This window comes from Crinia signifera, chromosome 11 (assembly GCF_055691185.1).
Source record: "Crinia signifera chromosome 11, ASM5569118v1, whole genome shotgun sequence".
In the NCBI taxonomy this organism is placed as follows: domain Eukaryota; kingdom Metazoa; phylum Chordata; class Amphibia; order Anura; family Myobatrachidae; genus Crinia; species Crinia signifera.
Window position 1 is genome coordinate 74,720,850 of NC_139227.1, and position 18,863 is coordinate 74,739,712.

Genomic DNA, 18,863 nt, shown 5'->3' on the forward strand with positions numbered 1-18,863 from the left:
CCAACCATCCCCGCTTTGAATAATTATATATGGTTTGTCGCAAGTATGGAAAAGATCACGTACTACTTACATGACCACCCCCGCAAATTTGACTTAATATGGGGACCCTGGCTCCTCGCTAAGGATGACCACACCCCACCCTCACATTCACTCAGCAGTTAACCCCTCTCCTTTTGGAAATCTCTAGCTATGCGTTTACCCCTCAATGCCTTGCATAACAACAATACAAATGTTTACTGCATTAATAATTTCTGTACTCCTTCTCATTAGTAAATGCTCTGCTCAATCTCAACCCCCCCCCTCCCCCCCTCTCCCCGTTCAACCCCGATGTTTGCTTCTTTTTTTGTTTCTCTCTTATGTTACACATTTGAAAAATATGTGGAGAAATGCATTTGTCTCTTTTATATTGATGCCGTCTGTTTATGTTACTGTTTATTCTACAATGCGCTCTCCTTGAAATAAATAAAGAGTTTAAAAAAAAAAAAAATAGGCAGATAATTGAAAGATTTATCTGTTGGTTTCCTTATCAACATGGGATATCCCTCATTTCATTGTATAGTTACAGAAGCAGCGTCTGCACCAAGGCCTCTCCACTTCACTACATGCTAGTACTACACACACATACACACTATACTACATACTAGACAACGGGTTGCCAATCCTTTTTGAATCACGGCACCCTAGAGTATCAGAATTTGTTTGCTGGACCACCAACACGTGGCACCCCTGCAAGTGTCCTGAGGCACCCCAGGGAGCTGCGGCACAGTTTGGGAACCACTGGGCTAGACCAAAACACACCCCTAATCAATCAAATACCTGTCCAGGAAAAAATGAATATTCCTTCAATTCTGACAAATCCACTGCGACTTGCATCCCTGATGAATTCTCCCGGTCCCCTTCCAGGATAACAGATTTAGCATTCAGTCTCCCATTGCTGTCACAGCCAATCTGTCCGAGCACGGTCACAGTCTCCTAAAGAGGGGAGAAAAAAAAAAAAAAAGTATAAAATAGAAGTTCTAGTTTGAAGTGCCCTAGCATACCAGGTCCTATAACACATGCAGAAAGGTTATATGCCACGTGTATAGTTATGTAGTGCATATATACACATTCTTTAGTTATGTTTGTACTGTAGTTTATCACTTTGATCACAGAGGCAGGTATTCAATACTTACTTGCTGCCCCTGGCGGCGAATTTTAACCCCCCCCCCCCCCCCGGCGAATGCCGCAGGGAGCCGGAGGACGGCTGCAGGCAGGGAGATGGAAGCCTCCCTGCCTACGCCGGACACTGGAGGTGAAGGAGGGCTGTCGGGGACACAGGGAGAGCCCCCCAGAGCTGGCAGGGGGCTGTGTTAGGGAGCCGCTACACACTGGTCCCGATCGTGCATATGTAATGATCGGGATCAGTGTGCAGTGAATATATAAATATTAATGAGCGGCTCCCGGCTCTGCCCCCTGCTGGTGAATGTGTAAAAAAAATATATATATTGTCAAAAAAAAAATAATTAAAATATATTCATGTGCTGCAAGGACATGAATAAAAATAGCATGCCCCTTCACAGAAAAAAAAAAATCTGTTTTTTTTTACACCAAAATAAAAAACCCTTTATTTTCAAAGATCACATTCCAGTTCACCTAAAAAAGATGACGAAGGTAAAATGGAGAATCCTGGCGAATATCACTGGAGAAAGCAGTTCTCCACTTCAGCATTGAATACACTCTCGGCGAATTCCACTGAAAACCCCATTGAACACCACCAGCGAATCGCGGTGAATCACAAACTGTGAATCGCCAGCCATTCGCTCTTCATTTGCAGCGAAATGTGTCCATTGAATAGGGCGAATTGTTTTTTCTGTGAGAAAATTCGCCAGAAAAAAGGCGAATTGCCAGAGTCGCTGTAAAAAAAAAATGGCGAATCAGAGGCATTGAATACTGGCCATAGAGGAGAACAGCTAGCATCTGATTGGTTGCTAGCATCTCACACATCGAAAAACGCAATTTATGAAACTCCCCCTCCAGATTTCAAATACCAGATTTAGTGGCCATCCACAATGAAAGACCTTGCAGCTCTATATATGGCTTTTTTTCCCCATTATTTTTGGATTTTAATATTTCTTAAATGAATCCCATCAAATCAAATGTTTGATTTACTAAAACTGAAGGGACTCTGTTTTTCTTGGATTATAAATCTGAGCATTTGATCAAAGACTCATTAGAAAGTAAAGGAGTGTACATACGGTGCAATGTACTGTCTATTCAAACCCAATTGAATCGCACTGCGCCGTGTACACATTCGAATTAGACTATATCAGTGGTAAGCCAACCACGGTCCTCGAGAGCTACCAACAGTTCACATTTTCCAGACAACCTAGCTGCTGCACAGGTGCACTCATTACTAGCTGAAAGATTTTCAAAGATCCACAGGTGGAGCTAATTACTTCACTTGTGATTCTGTGAGGAGATCTGGAAAACATTGTTGGAAGCTCCCGAGGACTGAAGTTGGCTACCCCAGGACTATATAGTACATACCTCTATGATATAGGGGTGTATTCAATCTTGGGGTCACAGCTGTCGAGCTTGTTCTGCTCGACCGAGAACACGCAGGCGGGATTCAATGTCCCGTCTGCAGTGGGCCGAGAAGGGGGCGCGGCCACGAGCTGCAGCTTGTCACGTCCCGGCAGAACGAGCCCGACTGCTTGTGAAGTCGGGCTCGTTCTGCCGAGCTCCCCTGTTCAATGCGGTCAGGGAAGACAGCATTGAATAGGGCCCGGCGGCCATCTCCCCCTCAGCAGATGGTCGCCGGTGATTGAATACACAGTCTTGCCTGCACAGTCTATTTTTCTATTAGAATTAGATGGCGCGCATCGGGGTCAAATCGAATGCAGTCGATTTAGATTCAATAAGCAAAAAGAAATAGAAAAATAGTTCAAATTAAACAGTGTGTACACCCTATAAGAACTCATGAGCAGGGGGATATCACTTTTTTAATGGTCAAATCAAGTAAAAACAAGTCTATTAATTAAGAAAAAAAAATGAATGAATGGAAAACATCATCAATTTGTTCTAACCTAGAAAAAGCAAAGGAATATTTATGACCATCTCCACTTACTTGCGCTGGAAAAGATACCGAAGTAAAGTCTTCAATATGAAAATTATTCTTCAGGGCTTCTCCAATCTCTTCTATTTTACTGCTCACTACTATCAGGGGGTAAAAGAAAAAAACTGTGAGATGCAAACATTACCATCACCATTACACAGACAGGACAAGAGACGCCAGGATGGCACCAGACCTACCAACACAGAGCCATTAATCACACAATCAGTAACCGCCGCAGATTTCTAATATGCTAAAAATGAATTCTATGAATAGTCTCCATTAAATGTATGAGTAACTAAAAATTACCATCTCGGATGTCCATCAACTTCTGAAACATGTACTTGTACGATTTAGTTAGCGACTCCTCCTGTGGGTTGAGAACCTCAACTTTGGTGTTTTTTCCACTTCCTCCACTCCATGATGTTCCCTGCACCTCACCATAAGAGGTTACCACTTCCCCCCGGTTCCCGCGGGAGCTGTACTTCTGTGATGGGGTGGCACTGTGGAGAAAGTAAATAATAAAATGTGTGCGGTTTGGATTTAATATATTTTATATTTAGAAAAATGTAAAATGAAAACAAATGTTAACATATGCACAGCTCAAAACCTAGAGCCAACTGAAAAATAAGCATGGCATAAAATGGACTAATCTGTCTGTCCCTGAATAGAAAATCACAAAATAATAGTCCAGAGAAATGGGGAGATCTGCAGTAAAACGCACAGCAGAGGGGTAGATTTATCAAACAGCGCTATGGGGCATATGCGCTATCCTCGTGCGCTAAAGCAGAGGATAGCGCTTCCCCCTCATCTATCAAACCCGCTGTGCGCGTGCTGTAACGGCGGCGCTATGGGGAAGGAGGGATAACGTTATACGTTATCTAACTGGGCGCGCTCCTCTTTTTTCCGTACATATCGCCAGAATTATCTGGTGCTGTGGGTCTCTCCTGCTGTGTTCCGCGCCGCTTGCTGGTCTCCGTCATCTGCAAATTCAAACTGCACATGCGCCGGGTACACAGCATCCCCGGCGAACATTACCCGGCACATGCGCAGTTTGAATTTGAAGACGCCAGAGACCAGCAAGCGGAAAACTGCGCATGCGCCGGGTACACAACGCAAGACCAAGGTATCCGGCGCATGCGCAGAAGATATGCCTATGGAGCATTCGTTATGGGAGGAAGCGTATCCCCGGCAGGAGGGGATAACGCACTCCCATCACGTGCACACAAAGATTAATAGATTCGGGCGAAAGTCAGGTTCTCTTCGCCACGATAAAGTGGTGAAGCGAACCTGCGCCCATAAGGTTCCTTAGCGCAATATTAATAAATCTACCCCAGAGTGAGCTATACACACACGTTTGTACAGCTTATATTGCATGCAATAACTCTGCACATGCCCAGAATTTGGTCACATGTATACGCATCTGTGTGTGCGTGATTCTGGCGCTTTCATCCACCTGAGGTGGGATGGTGGAAGGAAAGGGCGTTCTAATGGGTCCTACACATGGGGAAATTTTAGCCCATTTTGTAAGCAATCTGACTAGATTGATTCGAAATTACCCTACATCGCTCTGTGTCGGGACCATAGCGATGCACGGCGCCGCATGTCGCTATCGCTGGGCAATTAAGCTCCTGCAGTCAGATCGCCAGACAGGGCCATTGTTCTCACTGGAGGACACTGACCCTGACAGATCGCTCCGCAGCACACAGCGCTGACACGGCGGTGTGCAACGCTGTGTGCTGAGCGTGTGGGCCCCATTAGGCAGGCCCTCTACCGTTATGTAGTCATAGGTAGGCTACAGTTACATCTTCAAATGCAGACTTTCTGGCCCGCGTGGAGGAGCTCAGCAGTCAGTCATTCTGTAAGCTTAGGCTTACTCAGATGGGCAATGGCTGCAGCAAATGCGGCCGATGGTTGCAAAGGTGATCCAATGCTGCATGTCTAAAGTCCTACTGGAAACCAATTCAGCGGCTCCCTCGCATGTCGTTACCAATATTACGCTCCCTAACTTTCCTACAGAAGACACCTAACGGTACTTGTGAGTTATCTCGGCGCCCGATTTTTTGATGTATCGCATCGCATGCGATGACCCCGATTTTTCCATAGGAATCAATGTTAAAATGATTCCTATGGAAAAAGGGGTCCTTTTCATACCCCTACTATCCAAGTGGGCATGGAGTTGGATATAAACCTGTGGCGAGCGTAGCGAGCCACCGAGCCCGAAGCGTGGCGAGCGTAGCGAGCCCCGCGAGGGGACGGTATTCTGTGTCCCCTCGCGGGGCTCGCTACGCTTCGGGCTCGGTGGCGAGCTACGCTCGCCACAGGTTTATATCCAACTCCATGCCCACTTGGATAGTAGGGGTATGAAAAGAACCCCTTTTTCCCATTGAATTCCATGTTAAAATGGACTCAGTCCATTTTAACATTGATTCCTATGGAAAAATCGGGTCATCGCATCGCATCCGATGGTCGCATGCGATGCGATGTGCCCGATCCGACCCGATTTAGAAATCGGGCGCCCAGATAACTCACAAGTACCCACCTAACAGTTTAGCCATTTCATTGTGCAAATCTGGATGTGGCAAAGAGAATCCCAGTGCTTATATTCTAGGACGTGCAACAATAATACACTAGTGCAGAGGTTCCTAAAGTTTTGGAATCGCGACACCCCGAAGCATCAGAAATGTTTTCGCGGCAGCCCTAGGCTAAAGGTTTCTTATTTAGAAAGTCAGAAACATATATTAGGTTAAATAACGTGTTTATATCTCATCCTTAGGATCCGTTATGTGATAATGGACAGAATTCTCTGCTGTTTATCCACAATTTGACTATTATAATGGACATAGAAAACTTGAATTGGTCCTGGACCACCAATCCAGGGCACCCCTGCAAGTCCCAAGGTGCTGCGGTACACAGTGTGGGAACCAGTGCACTAGTGTGAACACATTACACCATTGTTCATCCCACCACCAAGAGAAAAAAACAGACATTTCTGAAAAGGATACCTGGGTGAGAAGCTAGCGGGAGAGAAGAGAAGATGGGGGCTTCGGGTCATGGACGGAACGCGTTTGGACTGAGGATTCTCCGGTGTGGACAAAATGCGCTTCTGTGAACCCTGCGGAAAAGAAGGTCATTTAAAAGATTACCGGCAATTAGATCTAACAAGACCTGTGGAATACAAATCCCCAGTGAGTACACAGGACCAAAGGCAAGAAAGACAAAAGGGCCTAATTTAGGGCCTGGTTCGTATCGGTAAACTGCAGCTTACCAAGCAGTTGTGGAGCCTGCCCGACAAACCCCCTCCCATCAGCAAGCGTCGAATGATTTAACCTGCCCTCCCAGAAGTCAGTGCAGACTATATTTGCCGACAGTGAGACAAAGACAGGGTGGGCGGCTGATGTCATATGACATCAGCCGCCTGCCCTCGACACACTTCATCCCGCCCGCATATGCATGGGGACAGAACCGCAGCATTTCTGCAGCAGCCATACAAGTCTATATACACGTATGCCTACAAATGTAAGAGGCAAGCGACTGGACAGTACATGTAGTAAAAGCTAAAACTGCATTAGCCTAGCTCTACGCAATGAGAATTGGTAATGACGTTGACTCGTTTCATTTCCTAGGCAACCAGAAACTCTTTCAAGACCTTCCAGAGTCTTGAAAAAGTTTCCGGTTGCCTAGGAAACTAAACGCGTCGACGTCATTTCCGCCCCTGAGCCAACCCATCTCTGAGGTCACAATTCTCTGCACACGGAGCCGGCTCATTCGACTTGTCTCTGCTATTATATTTGGAGCCCACCTATTGCCTGCAGCCTTCGGCTCCAGGAATTCTATCCCACGGCTTATTAATCTACCGCATCCCACCGGAGCACTCACTCACGGGCGACACAACGTCACGTATATCGGGTCGAGCCGCCGTGTCATCGGGCTCCCCGATCCCTCCAGAATCCACTACCAAGGAGGGTGAGCATAACCTAAGGATCTATTGCATTACATGAAACTCTACCACCTGGTGTTGCATGCGCCAGCAGGTTACACGCAGCTTGGTCCCTATTTTCATTTTGACTGTTTTGGCTTGCACCTTCCCCAATTCATCTAACAAACTACCCCCCGCTACTAACACTCTGGCTGATCTAATCCATTATTGACTTCATATTGCTCCTGGAATCCATCCCCCACTTATTAATTAATTTGTGACCTCATTCGAGTTGGCTATCGATACTGCCTTTATTCAAGCGCTTACCTCATATTGCAACCAAGTATATGAGAAGTTACAAATTATTTTATTGTATCTACTTTTTAATTTACTTATATGTGTACATTCAGTTTTTATGAACGTGTCTTTTCATATTTAAAATTCTAAATGTGATGTTTACAGTGTGTCCAGGTGTCCTATTGTTCAGAGAGTACTAATCTAGACTCAGCAGTGCAAGTGCAAAACCAATTATTTTTGCAATTTCTTGGTGAGTTACCAGCAGACTCACCTGCACCTGCTGCAACTGTTAATCTAGAGGTTTGATTCTCCTGTGTTTCACATTTGGTTCCAAATTTAATTTTAGTAAGCGCCAGGTGCTGCGGACTGAGGGGGAGCCTAATGCTGTGTACACACGGTGCAATTTTCTTTCCGATGTTGACGATATAGTCAACATCGGATCGGAATCGGATGCAGATCGCAAGGGTTTTAACCCTTGCGATCCCGATGCGCGTTCACGTATCGCAAGCCAGAAAGTCTTGGCTGCCTTGACTACATAGTGCAGATCTGCACTATATAGTGAAGATTGTATGCAAATCGGATGTGCCTTAAGATCCTATCCACGATCCTATCTGATCGTGGATCGCATCTTAAGGCACATCTGACCGTGTGTACACACCTTAAGAACCCTCCTGCGTCCACAGACTTTTTTCTAGCTCTGCACAATACAGAGACAATAGTTCCTCACCCATATTTATAAATAATACATTTCCATATAAAATGGTATCAAACACAAACACCTCTACATCAGCTGTACCCATCTCATGGGACTCTTCTGCCCAGCAGACCCTCAAAGGAAATAAAGTCATAATCCAAATGGAGACATTAATGAATGAAGTTTTATCAACTAGAGAGGTAAAGACACATTCAGAGGCACATGTGGCAATGCATCCACATATAAGTAACTGCATTTTCACGGGGTTAACACATACAAGGGTAAATTTACTAAAATTAAAAGTGATATTGCCCATAGCAACCAATCCGATTTGGTCTATAACTTATCTACTGCGTCCTAGAAAACGATGGACACAGCTATAGGTGGCATTTCCATCTGCAACCAAGTCCTGACATGCAGGGTTTAGTGCATTCGGAAATGTGGTAAAAATACAGAAAAAATATGGGTTTTACTTTATTTCTCCTTTAGCTCACACCACTCACTGTCAGAACAATTTGTGGTCACTGATGCAAATGGCATACCATCCAAAATCATTCATCACTTGAACACATTTACTATACTAGTTACCAGCCTGTCAAAATGACAGATCATCATAACAGTAATGTCAGTGTCGGCAGCAATGCACACCTGAACGAACAACCACAATCACTCCATTGGGTGCCATCTAGTGGCCATTGGCATGCAAAACACTTGGAGAGGTGAGGCGAGCGGGGAGGAGCAGAGCTGATACTATACAGCATTCCAAACACAAGAAGATGAAAGCAAACCGATGAATGCATTCTCCACTATGTAGCACACAGGAAATACAGATAAATAATGAAATGTAACCCGCAGACTTGCCTTGGCAGGTGTGGTATATGAATCAAGCAGGTTCTCCTCTTCAGTCTCTACTTCTATACTGAAGACAGCGTTAAGGATCCATGCACTGGAGGGGAGAAACATTTCACCATTCACCATGAATGTGTTGATGGCACAACAGCAAAAGGATACAGTTCTTGAATGCTGTTAATGTCTCTATTGCCACAATGTTTTTCTTTCTTCAGATTCTGGGGTCTAATATTTTTCTTATTGAGATTCTGAGGGAAGACAGAAAGTTAGATACAGAATAATCTCATGTGCTTGCCAGTAACATCTACATCAGTGAGACACAAGTCATTTGCATTCTATTTTTATAGTGTGTAATGGCAGAATGTGAGGGCCAGTCATTGTGGACACACACACACACACACAGCTGTTAATGCTGGATACTGGGTGCTTGATGCTACCACGCCAGTGCCCTCTAACATAGGAGACACATAGAAGGTGTAATAACAAATAGGCTACTCTTGATATAATGAGACATAGGAGACACAGAAAAACCCTTGAGGCCTTGATTTAGAAGAACAAGTGATCTAGATCCCATATCAGTGAAGCATGTATTACAAAAACAATAAAGCTGGGTACACACACACACACACACACTATCCGATTTGCTGGACCGCCGATAACGTTAACAATATAGGCGGTGCACTCGGACGAACGATCGCACGATAAAATCCTTTTGCTGAATGTTAGGGTGGGGGTGGGGCATTAACAACCCATAGTTGAAACACGTTAGACAATATGTACGATAATATCGTTACTGTGCATATCATTTGTGCACCCAGCTTAAATATTCCCCCAAATAATCACTAAAAGCACAATTTTTCAGTTTTTATTATTTCAATCCAGGGCAGCAAATTATGCCATGACAAGCTTTCAGGTAACCCCACATGCATAGACATTTGCTTAAAGTCAGTCTGGGAAATGAATAATAAAATATACACAATCCAGACGCCAGATTTCACATAAACCAGTGCCCAACAGCAATAGCAGGCCCCAATATAATTTGGCTGCCAGTTGACAAATCTCAATATCTGGCCACCTACATGAATGCCCAAAACGGGATCTAATTAAGCTGCTTTGCATCAAACAAGTGGCACAACTGGCCCACGCCACCCTTTGATTGGCAATAATTGCAGAAGCTTGTAAGACTATATTAACAATTTGGCTGCAACTTCTAACCCTCTTTTTTTATGCTCTATTACTTGTTTTTAATTAATTGGGCCTAGGTTATCCTAAAAAAAAAAAAAAAAAATTTTTTGCGTAAGAGTTACAGAATTTATACCCCAAAGACCCAAATCCACTGCAGTATACAGAACTCATCAGGGTATATGTTGCAAAATGCAGCTAACGATCCTCCTTTATAATTAGGGGGGGGGGGTATTCAATCGCCCACCACTATTTTTGATGGGGGAAATAGCAGCGGGAGCCTATCCAATGCTGTCTTTCCAGACAGCATTGAAGAGGCATCTTGGCAGAAGGGACCCGACAGTCAGGCACGTTTTGCCGAGAACGGCCATGGATTGTTGAGATGACAGCCATATCTCAACCATCTACAGCAGTTTCTCACGGACACGTTCCCTTTTTGTCGTTTGGCAGGCGGGACATTGAATCCTGCCTGCCGAATATCAGTCAAGCGGACCGAGAACGGGCCAGGGTCACGACTGTCGGGACATACAGTCGTGACCTGGGATTGAATAACCCCTTAGTGTTAAATAACATACATTACTGGCCGAGGTTCTCCGGGCTGGGGGAGGAGGGGAGGCACCTATTCTCTGCGGTAATCACATCTTTGAGATCTTATCTTCACTTCTATTACAACAGACTCCTACATAATAGAACAAATGGTTTAATCCTTGATTGCCTTTACATTTTTTGTTTTAATCTATTATATAATTGTCTGAATTTGTGTTATTGTCAATTGTACCTTTAGTCCTTACGATGTGTATCTGACACCTGATGCTTCAATTAATACATACAATAAAAATAATCTCTAAATATAAATAGTCCATGGGCAATACATATCATTTAAATTTAGCGCAGGGGCAAGCTTTACAAACTGAAGCCATATTCTCTATACCATAATAGCCGGTACCACACAGGGGTTATAACCTGCAGACCTCCATCAGGTAAGTCCAGTGTAGTGGATGTATTTCACTCACCCCCACTACTGAAACAGAACCAGCTGTGTATACAACAGAAATGTCAGCTTGCCGGCCATGATTGGTCTCTCAATAGGGTTATGCCAGCAGGGTTTTCCCATTGTACTAATAGGTGGGTATATAATAACTGTGTTAACATTGTCTACTGAACTTAGCAATGGTTATCTGTTTGACATACCTCATGCTCTAGAAGAATGAGATTGCCAACTGTGAGAGAGAGACTCCGAGTAGTACTGAAGGCCACCCATTCATCAACTATCTGTTCTTCATTGAGTCTGTGAATGGTACAGAGCTCAACCACTGCAAAACAGAAGGACATAAGAGAATAGTTGAGTGCACACTTACATTGTTTACTCCAAGACCTTGTTCGCTTAATTATAATTCTTAACTTATATGGCGCCACAAGGGATCCACAGTGCCCAATTACAGAATACAGAAACGAACAAGCAAAACAGCGACTTACATTGGAATACAATAGAGGACAAGTACAGGGTACATACACATAACTGCATCAGCAGAGGGCACCGGAATAACTATCAGCATGGCCGAAAACCACAGGATTTGGTGCCATCAAAGATGGTTTAATATGAAAAGGTAAAACATGAGGGAAGAGGGCCCTACTCATGAGAGCTGTTCATGTGTCACATGACTGTTGTAGTCTCATGGTACATCACTCATTGACTGCGTGGATGTAATGCTAAAGGACCTGCCTGTGCACTTAGAGCAGGCTGCTATTACATCCTCCAAGGCCCTTCCGATAAGGTTTGAGAAATGTTGGGACAGGATCAGAAAATGCTGGTGGGTACAGGTGTATTTTTATTAGGGATGTGCCAATCCAGATTTACCTGGATCTCAAAATGGGATCTTACTTGCTATCCGGCTGTCACATGTTTTGGAGCCAAAACATGTGACAGCTAACAGATAATAAGATCCCATTTTGAGATCTGGATCTGCACATCCCTAATTTTTATGAGGAGCTAGTCAACACAGGGGTGGGATCTTATCTGTGTTAAATCAGTGAATATGGGGCTAGGTGTGTCAAGCTGTTGTGCACAGAGGTATATATGCATTAAACTGAAGTATGTGTGGTAACAGTTGACAAGTAGGGGGAACATGATTAACGAAAGCTAGTGGGCATCAGATATTTTTTGGAGAGCACAAGACATCGCATAATTATTGAAATAGAAAAGTAAAAAAAAAAAATGAATAATAATAATAATAATAATAATAATAATAATAATCAGGCAAAAGACATTACCAGAAAATTGTTTCGTCTAAAAATAAAAATAAAAAATAAAAATAGAGAACATTTATTGCATTGTCTCCAACTGTTCTGGAGGTTCCACCCAGCTCAAGATGCAATGTGAATGGGTAAGCCAGGTCAATGCCGCCCAGCAACCATTGACAGCATAGGAGGAAGCGCCGGCTCGGTAACCATTGGCGAGGTCATCAACTCGGCAGTAAGCGGAGCCAGGCTGTCAGTCTGGGTGGCACCCAGGATGTACCCATGCACAAAATCCCAGGAATTAAAATGGGTATAAGGCAATTGAGAAAGGTAAGGAGTTCCCATTAAATTGATACATTTTACTATTTATACTTCAAAAGGGTTTGTTACCTGGTAACACAAACCACAAAATAATGTTAGCTGCAATTAACATAATGCAGGACAGTGACAAAACAATGTATGTGCTGAGCCACAAGGTGGACACAGAGCTAAATGTGAAATGTGCATCAATTCAAACGTACTGTATACCAGTGTACTTGTGCACTAGCAAGGGGAACTATATTTATTGGGGAACGGTTATTAAAAAAAAAGCAAAGTTAACCAACCTTCACTATGTAATCTGTACATACCAAAAAAAAAAGGCATTTAGATAAAATCTAGTGGAAAATAGTCCAGAGAAAGCATACATAGATATGAATGCTGACTGTATTAGATGGGCGCGATTCCAAGTCATATCCCTTTTCCACCCACATCCCAGTCCAACTCAGGTTTTGGAACACTGCACCTTTGACCCAAATTGACTCTGGGGATGGACATTGGAATGCGATGGTTTTAAACCATCAATGTGTTTGATTAGATGTTTAAACCATTCGTTGGCACAATTATGACGCTTGCCACCGTCTAGTTCAGCGATGGCTAACCCTAACACTCCAGCTGTTGTTAAACTACACATCCCAGCATGCCCTGCTACAGTTTTACTATTTGGCCATGATAAAACTGATGCAGGGCATTAGTTCAACAACAGCTGGAGTGTCAAGGTTAGCCAACACTGGTCTAGTTACAGGTCGACAGTAGCTGGAGTGTCAAGGTTAGCCAACACTGGTCTAGTTACAGGTCGACAGTAATGAAAGTTAGATGCCAGCGTTAGTGCGGTGGTCACATAGTCGACACAAGTTTTTTCACTTTTTGGTGCCGAATGTCACAGGTCGACTTGGCTCATACTTTACTATCCAAGTGGAGATAGAGAGAGAGACACAGCACATAAACAGTGACCACGGGGACCTCTTTGACATTTGGCACAAAAAACATGAAAAACTCTTGTCAACCATGCTCCCTTTGCTCTATCGCTGGTGTACTTCCATTTCTGTCAATCTAGAAGCGGTAGACTATCTTTAGGCATTTACTAAATGGGCTGACTAAAGGACCATACACACTGGGCAATTTTGAGCTGAAAGCCAAGAAACACCAAGTTTAAGCGCCTTTCAGCTCAAAGCCGCCCAGTGTGTATGGCCCGACGATGAGCGCTCTCGCATCATCGCCGGGAAAGCCGCTCATCTGCTTGTATTACCCCTCCCCACTGACAGAGCCGGGCAGGGGGAAAGCCACTCATTGTATATGCATCATAATAATTGGAACTACATTAAATGGGCAATATGCACACAGCATTGGTGTATCCCTTTAAACATAATTTCTTACAAGAAAAACATTCACTTTATCCACAATTTATAGGTACTACGTAAAAACCGGACGCGGACAAGACCCCAGACTACCGGACTGGTCATCAAAATCTGCAGTCCAGAGCTTGTAGTGTCCAGTCCCGTTCTGGGGGTGTCTTGTCCGGGGGGATGTCCATTTGACATCTCATACAAAGCCACGGCGCAGACGTCAGGAATGATGCTTGTTGCATGTAAACAGTTTCTTACACTTCTCTCGAACATCCTCATCCTCAATTGTAACATCAAACTCGTTCAGTCCGTTCTCAATGTTCTCCAGTGACACTGGCATGGTGACACCACAAATAATCCAGGGGGAATAAGTCTCCTGAGTGCAGAAACAAAGAACAGCTGTCACATAAGCATAGAGCTACATTATCTGTGGAATATCCTGATCCTAGTCCTCCCCATACAGAAGCAGAATGACATTACACCCCTGACCCCCTATAATGAGATCTGCTCTGTACAGGAACCCCAACCCGGAACACGACAATAGATATTCAATCAGATCACCAACCTAAGATGCTGCTGGAAGTGGGACTGCGGAGATCAGCATTGATTCTAGGAGCCCTCTCACGTTACAGCGATACTCGGGAACAGACTGTGCGCACACATGAAATACCACCGTAGTAATCAGTCACGTTTGGTTCCGTGTGAATGAAATTTCCCGCGCTGCAACATGCCTAGGAGATGGCGCTCTCTCTGCACACAGGCAGTGTCCTCCTGACAGGCAACCAACCAGCGAACTGCCCCTGCTACCAGGAGAAAGTATGGGCGGGACTACGAGTGTGGTTCACTTGACGTGCCTAGAGTCACGTCACGTGACCGTTCCGGATCACGGCTTGCCTTGCATTGGGAGGGGAACTCGTCCCAGCACATACCCTGGCCTGCACGTACAGCATGCTGGGAAGTGTAGTCTAACTTAAGTTTAGGAGGCAACGTGCGCGCTCCAGTCCAATTGTTATGGAATTACATGCCCAGCCCCCAGCATGCATTGCCCTGCCACAATAATTTATTCAGTGGCATATAGTTCCACAACAACCACAGCAGCAGCCTTCCCTGGCTTGAACTGTCATTTGTGCAGTGCTACTAGACTAGATGCAGTTTAACAAACCTGTGGCTAATTGAATGTAGCCTCAAATATATTAACATACCTCCCAACTTTTGAAGTTGGGAGGTCGGGACGTTCGCGAACTCCGGCCACGCCCCCATTTTCGCCGCTCGTCGGCGCTGAAGAGATGCTGTGCGCATGCGCACAGCGTCTATTCTCGGCAAGCTGGGGGGGCTCCCAACTGTCCCCCCCACCGCGGGACAATGGCGGGACGCGGGAACGTCCCCGAATATCGGGACGTTCCCGCGGAAATCGTGACAGTTGGGAGGTATGATATTAAGTATCACCTGAATGTATCAGGCGGGACCGCAGCTGTGATCCCTTCTGCACTCACTGCCACCGCTCACATTCATACCTCCCAACTGTCCCGCTAAACGCGACCGAAAACGGGGTGTGACCTAATTTCCGCGCGAGTGGCCCTATTCTCATATTGATAAAGTTGGGAGGTATGCACATTCCCCATAGGTTACTATGGGAGATGCAAAGCTGCCAGATGTATCAACTTTGGGCAGCAACGATTCACATCCCTTGGCTACCCATTGTAGCCTATGGAGGATCACACTACCAGCGGAGCAGTGTGGTCGGCGGGGGGGGCAGTGCTAACCGCTAATGTGCAGACCTCTCCCGGTGCCCAGCTCAGCACATCGCAGGGGTGGATTCTAATTGTCAGGCACCTCTCTGCCATTCTGGAAGGGTAGGCAAAGTATGGTGCTAAATGACAGGCACATAGTGGTACTGTTAGCTACAAGATAGCGTGCTGATGTCCCCGTCAATATGTGGCTGGTCACAGCGTAGCGAGAAGATGCGTCAGAATATACGCAGCCTAGCAAGCAGGTCTGAATTGGGCCCTCTAATGATCTTCAAGAGGCACTTGAAAAATATAGCCATCATATAGATCACACACGCCATCATAAAGATCACACACGCCATCATATAGATCACACACGCATATCAGCGGTCCACAGGGGGGGAAAATCTGTTTATTTCTCATGTGCATGCAACATAAGCACAGTATTCAATCTTCAGGGAACACACAGGACCATTGCTATACAAGACTCTCAAACACACACACACACACAAAACACACCCCTGCCTGCTAAATTGCAGGCAGTAAAACAAACTTGCATTATGACTGACAGGCAGAGGATCACTGGTTGGAGGAGAGCTGGGCCTAATTCACAGATACATGCAAACCTGATTGATTGTTTACATACATTCCCAATAGCGAAAGACCTGTGGATGTTTTCATTTAGTCCTCTGCTTTTCTCAATCTATACCTCCTCTCTTGGCAAACTAATCAGCTCTTAGATTTCACTATCACTTGTATGCTGATGATACTCAAATCTATCTATCAACCCCAGAGTTGTCACCAGTGGTTTTGGGTCGAGCGTCTGATTGTCTCTCTGCCATCTCATTTTGGATGTCTTGTCGCCAACTCAAACTCAATATTTCCAAAACGGAATTACTTATATTCCCGCCAACTAAGAACGGTTACCATCCTGACATCTCCATCGCTGTTGACAACTCGATAATCTACCCTACCCCACAAGCTCGTTGCTTAGGGGTCATCCTCGACTCTGAACTGTCCTTTCTTCCCCACATTCAATCTGTCTCCAAATCATGTTACATGCATCTAAGAAACATATCCAAAATACGACCCTATCTCACACAAGACACTACGAAATCTCTTATCCATGCACTCATTATATCCCACATTGATTATTGCAATAGTCTCCTAACTGGTCTTACCTAGAACAGACTCTTACCACTGCAATCAATTTTAAATGCTGCTGCTAGGCTGATCTTCCTTGCAAGACGCTCATCATCTGCTGATCCGCTCTGCCAGTCCCTCCATTGGTTGCCTGTATATTACCGTATTCAATATAAAACACTTCTACTTGCATATAAAGTTATTAACCATACTGCACCAGCATATATCTCTGCACTTATCACAAAATATCTCCCATCTCGACCACTACGCTCTACACAAGATCTGCGTCTCTCTTCTGCACGGATCACTAGCTCCCATTCACTATTACAGGACTTTCATCGGGCTGCTCCCATCCTATGGAATGCCCTTCCACGCACATTAAGACTCTCCACCAGTCTCAGAACTTTCAAGCGTTCCCTGAAAACTCACCTCTTCAGGCAAGCCTATCATATTTAAGTTCTACATGCATAACCCTCCGAGGCACTTATGTATTATATAGCTTCCCTTCTGGACTTGTAACTGCTATGCTATTACTGATGCCTGTCCTTGTGTTTCCCCCCTATTTCCCTATAGATTGTAAGCTTGCAGCAGGGCCCTCCTACCTCCAAGTCTGTCTGTTGTTACCCAGTTTGTCTTATCACTGTCCACTATTGTAAAGCGCAACGGAATCTGCTGCGCTATATAAGAAACTGTAAATAAATAAATAAATAAATAATAAATTTGGCTCTACCACTAACTGTACACTGTAACCTCCTGTGAGGCCCAATCCAAAAAGTTACTATTTGTTACAAAATAGTTAAGTTTACATATATTAAGACTACAAAAAAAAAAACTATTTTGGGATATCTTGCCCCAGCAGGGGCAAAACAGGGTGCTCAAGGCGAGCGTGGGATTTTAATCATTATAGACAGGTCAGGTGATTTGGGTTTGATTATCACATGCCACATAGACTCAGGCGAGTCCAAATTGTGAGCCATTAAAAACTTTGTAAGAATTTCAGTTAATCTAAAAGCCGAGATCTTCCACAATTGTTATTCTAACAGAAACATCAATAAAACACAGAACAAGTTCCAAAGGAGAACAACACTTGACAGAGGAGAGACAGTGATGCGTTAAGGGTTCAATAAACACTCAAATATCTGCAAACATTTCATACACATAAGTGTCTGATAGAACCGCTGTGAAAATGGCATTTAGGGAATGAATTAATATAAAAATTTAAATCTTCGACACAGTTTTGTTTATGCCCAATCAACTTTATTGGTCAATGCAAATTCATTCATGGGATACATTTTTTTATATTCTTGCCTTCAGTGGGCAATTCATCTTCGTCAGGTAATCTCCAATTCAAAACCAATTACCATGACAGGGTATTGTCTAATCGCTGTGCCCAATTAATCCCCCCAAAAATGACATAACTCTCTTGTTGGATAAAATTGGCCACAGCAGCCATCTTTATTAAAACAATACAAATTTAACAATAATCAAAAACATTTCCCACGGAAGGTGGTCCCCGAGGCCCTCAATAAATCTATCCACACCTCTAAGCACTTCCAGGAGTTGTTACCCCCAGCCGATAGCGATTGGCTCGAGGGCACCAATTGTCAACACCCAGTGCTCATTAATTAAACCTCACCCAGGGGAGTCCAGCCCCCTCATGGGGCCCTCCCCGCCGCATAATTAAGCCTCAATGCCACTAACCTCGAGGACCCCCCTCCGCACAGGCCACTGTGACAAAAGACAACCTAACAAATAAGTCTACCTAAAAACTATAAAATTAGGGAGGGTGGGAGCTGTTAAGAAAAATCTCCCAGTGACCCCTATTTTCTGTCTGCACCCTGCTTATATACCCTTACAACACCCCGTTAAGCCCCTCCCCCTTATGACCCTCTCCTTAGACACCCCTTCTATGACTGTCCAGCTAGTCAGCTCCCTACAAACCCTGTCAGGGGAGCCTACCCCCAGGCTTTGCCTCCAGTTTAGCTCCTACATGACAGGGTATTGTCTAATCGCTGTGCCCAATTAATCCCCCCAAAAATGACATAACTCTCTTGTTGGA

General features: G+C 44.5%; 1 protein-coding gene across 3 annotated transcripts in view; it reads right to left on the minus strand.

Moving 5' to 3' along the window:
* POLA2 (DNA polymerase alpha 2, accessory subunit) overlaps window positions 1-18,863 on the minus strand; it is a 189,706-nt gene that overhangs the window by 38,077 nt on the left and 132,766 nt on the right. For 2 of the 3 annotated variants that reach the window (XM_083164934.1, XM_083164933.1), the window contains exons 5-12: window positions 14,193-14,310; window positions 11,224-11,345; window positions 9,013-9,098; window positions 8,863-8,920; window positions 6,097-6,206; window positions 3,401-3,594; window positions 3,107-3,195; window positions 817-972 (exon numbers count right to left, since the gene is read on the minus strand). In XM_083164934.1, coding sequence (XP_083021060.1) covers window positions 817-972; window positions 3,107-3,195; window positions 3,401-3,594; window positions 6,097-6,206; window positions 8,863-8,920; window positions 9,013-9,098; window positions 11,224-11,345; window positions 14,193-14,310 — 933 coding nt within the window. Of the gene's footprint in view, window positions 1-816; window positions 973-3,106; window positions 3,196-3,400; window positions 3,595-6,096; window positions 6,207-8,862; window positions 8,921-9,012; window positions 9,099-11,223; window positions 11,346-14,192; window positions 14,311-14,499; window positions 14,803-18,863 lie in introns of those variants that run through there. The other variant, XM_083164935.1, reaches the window with a different exon arrangement.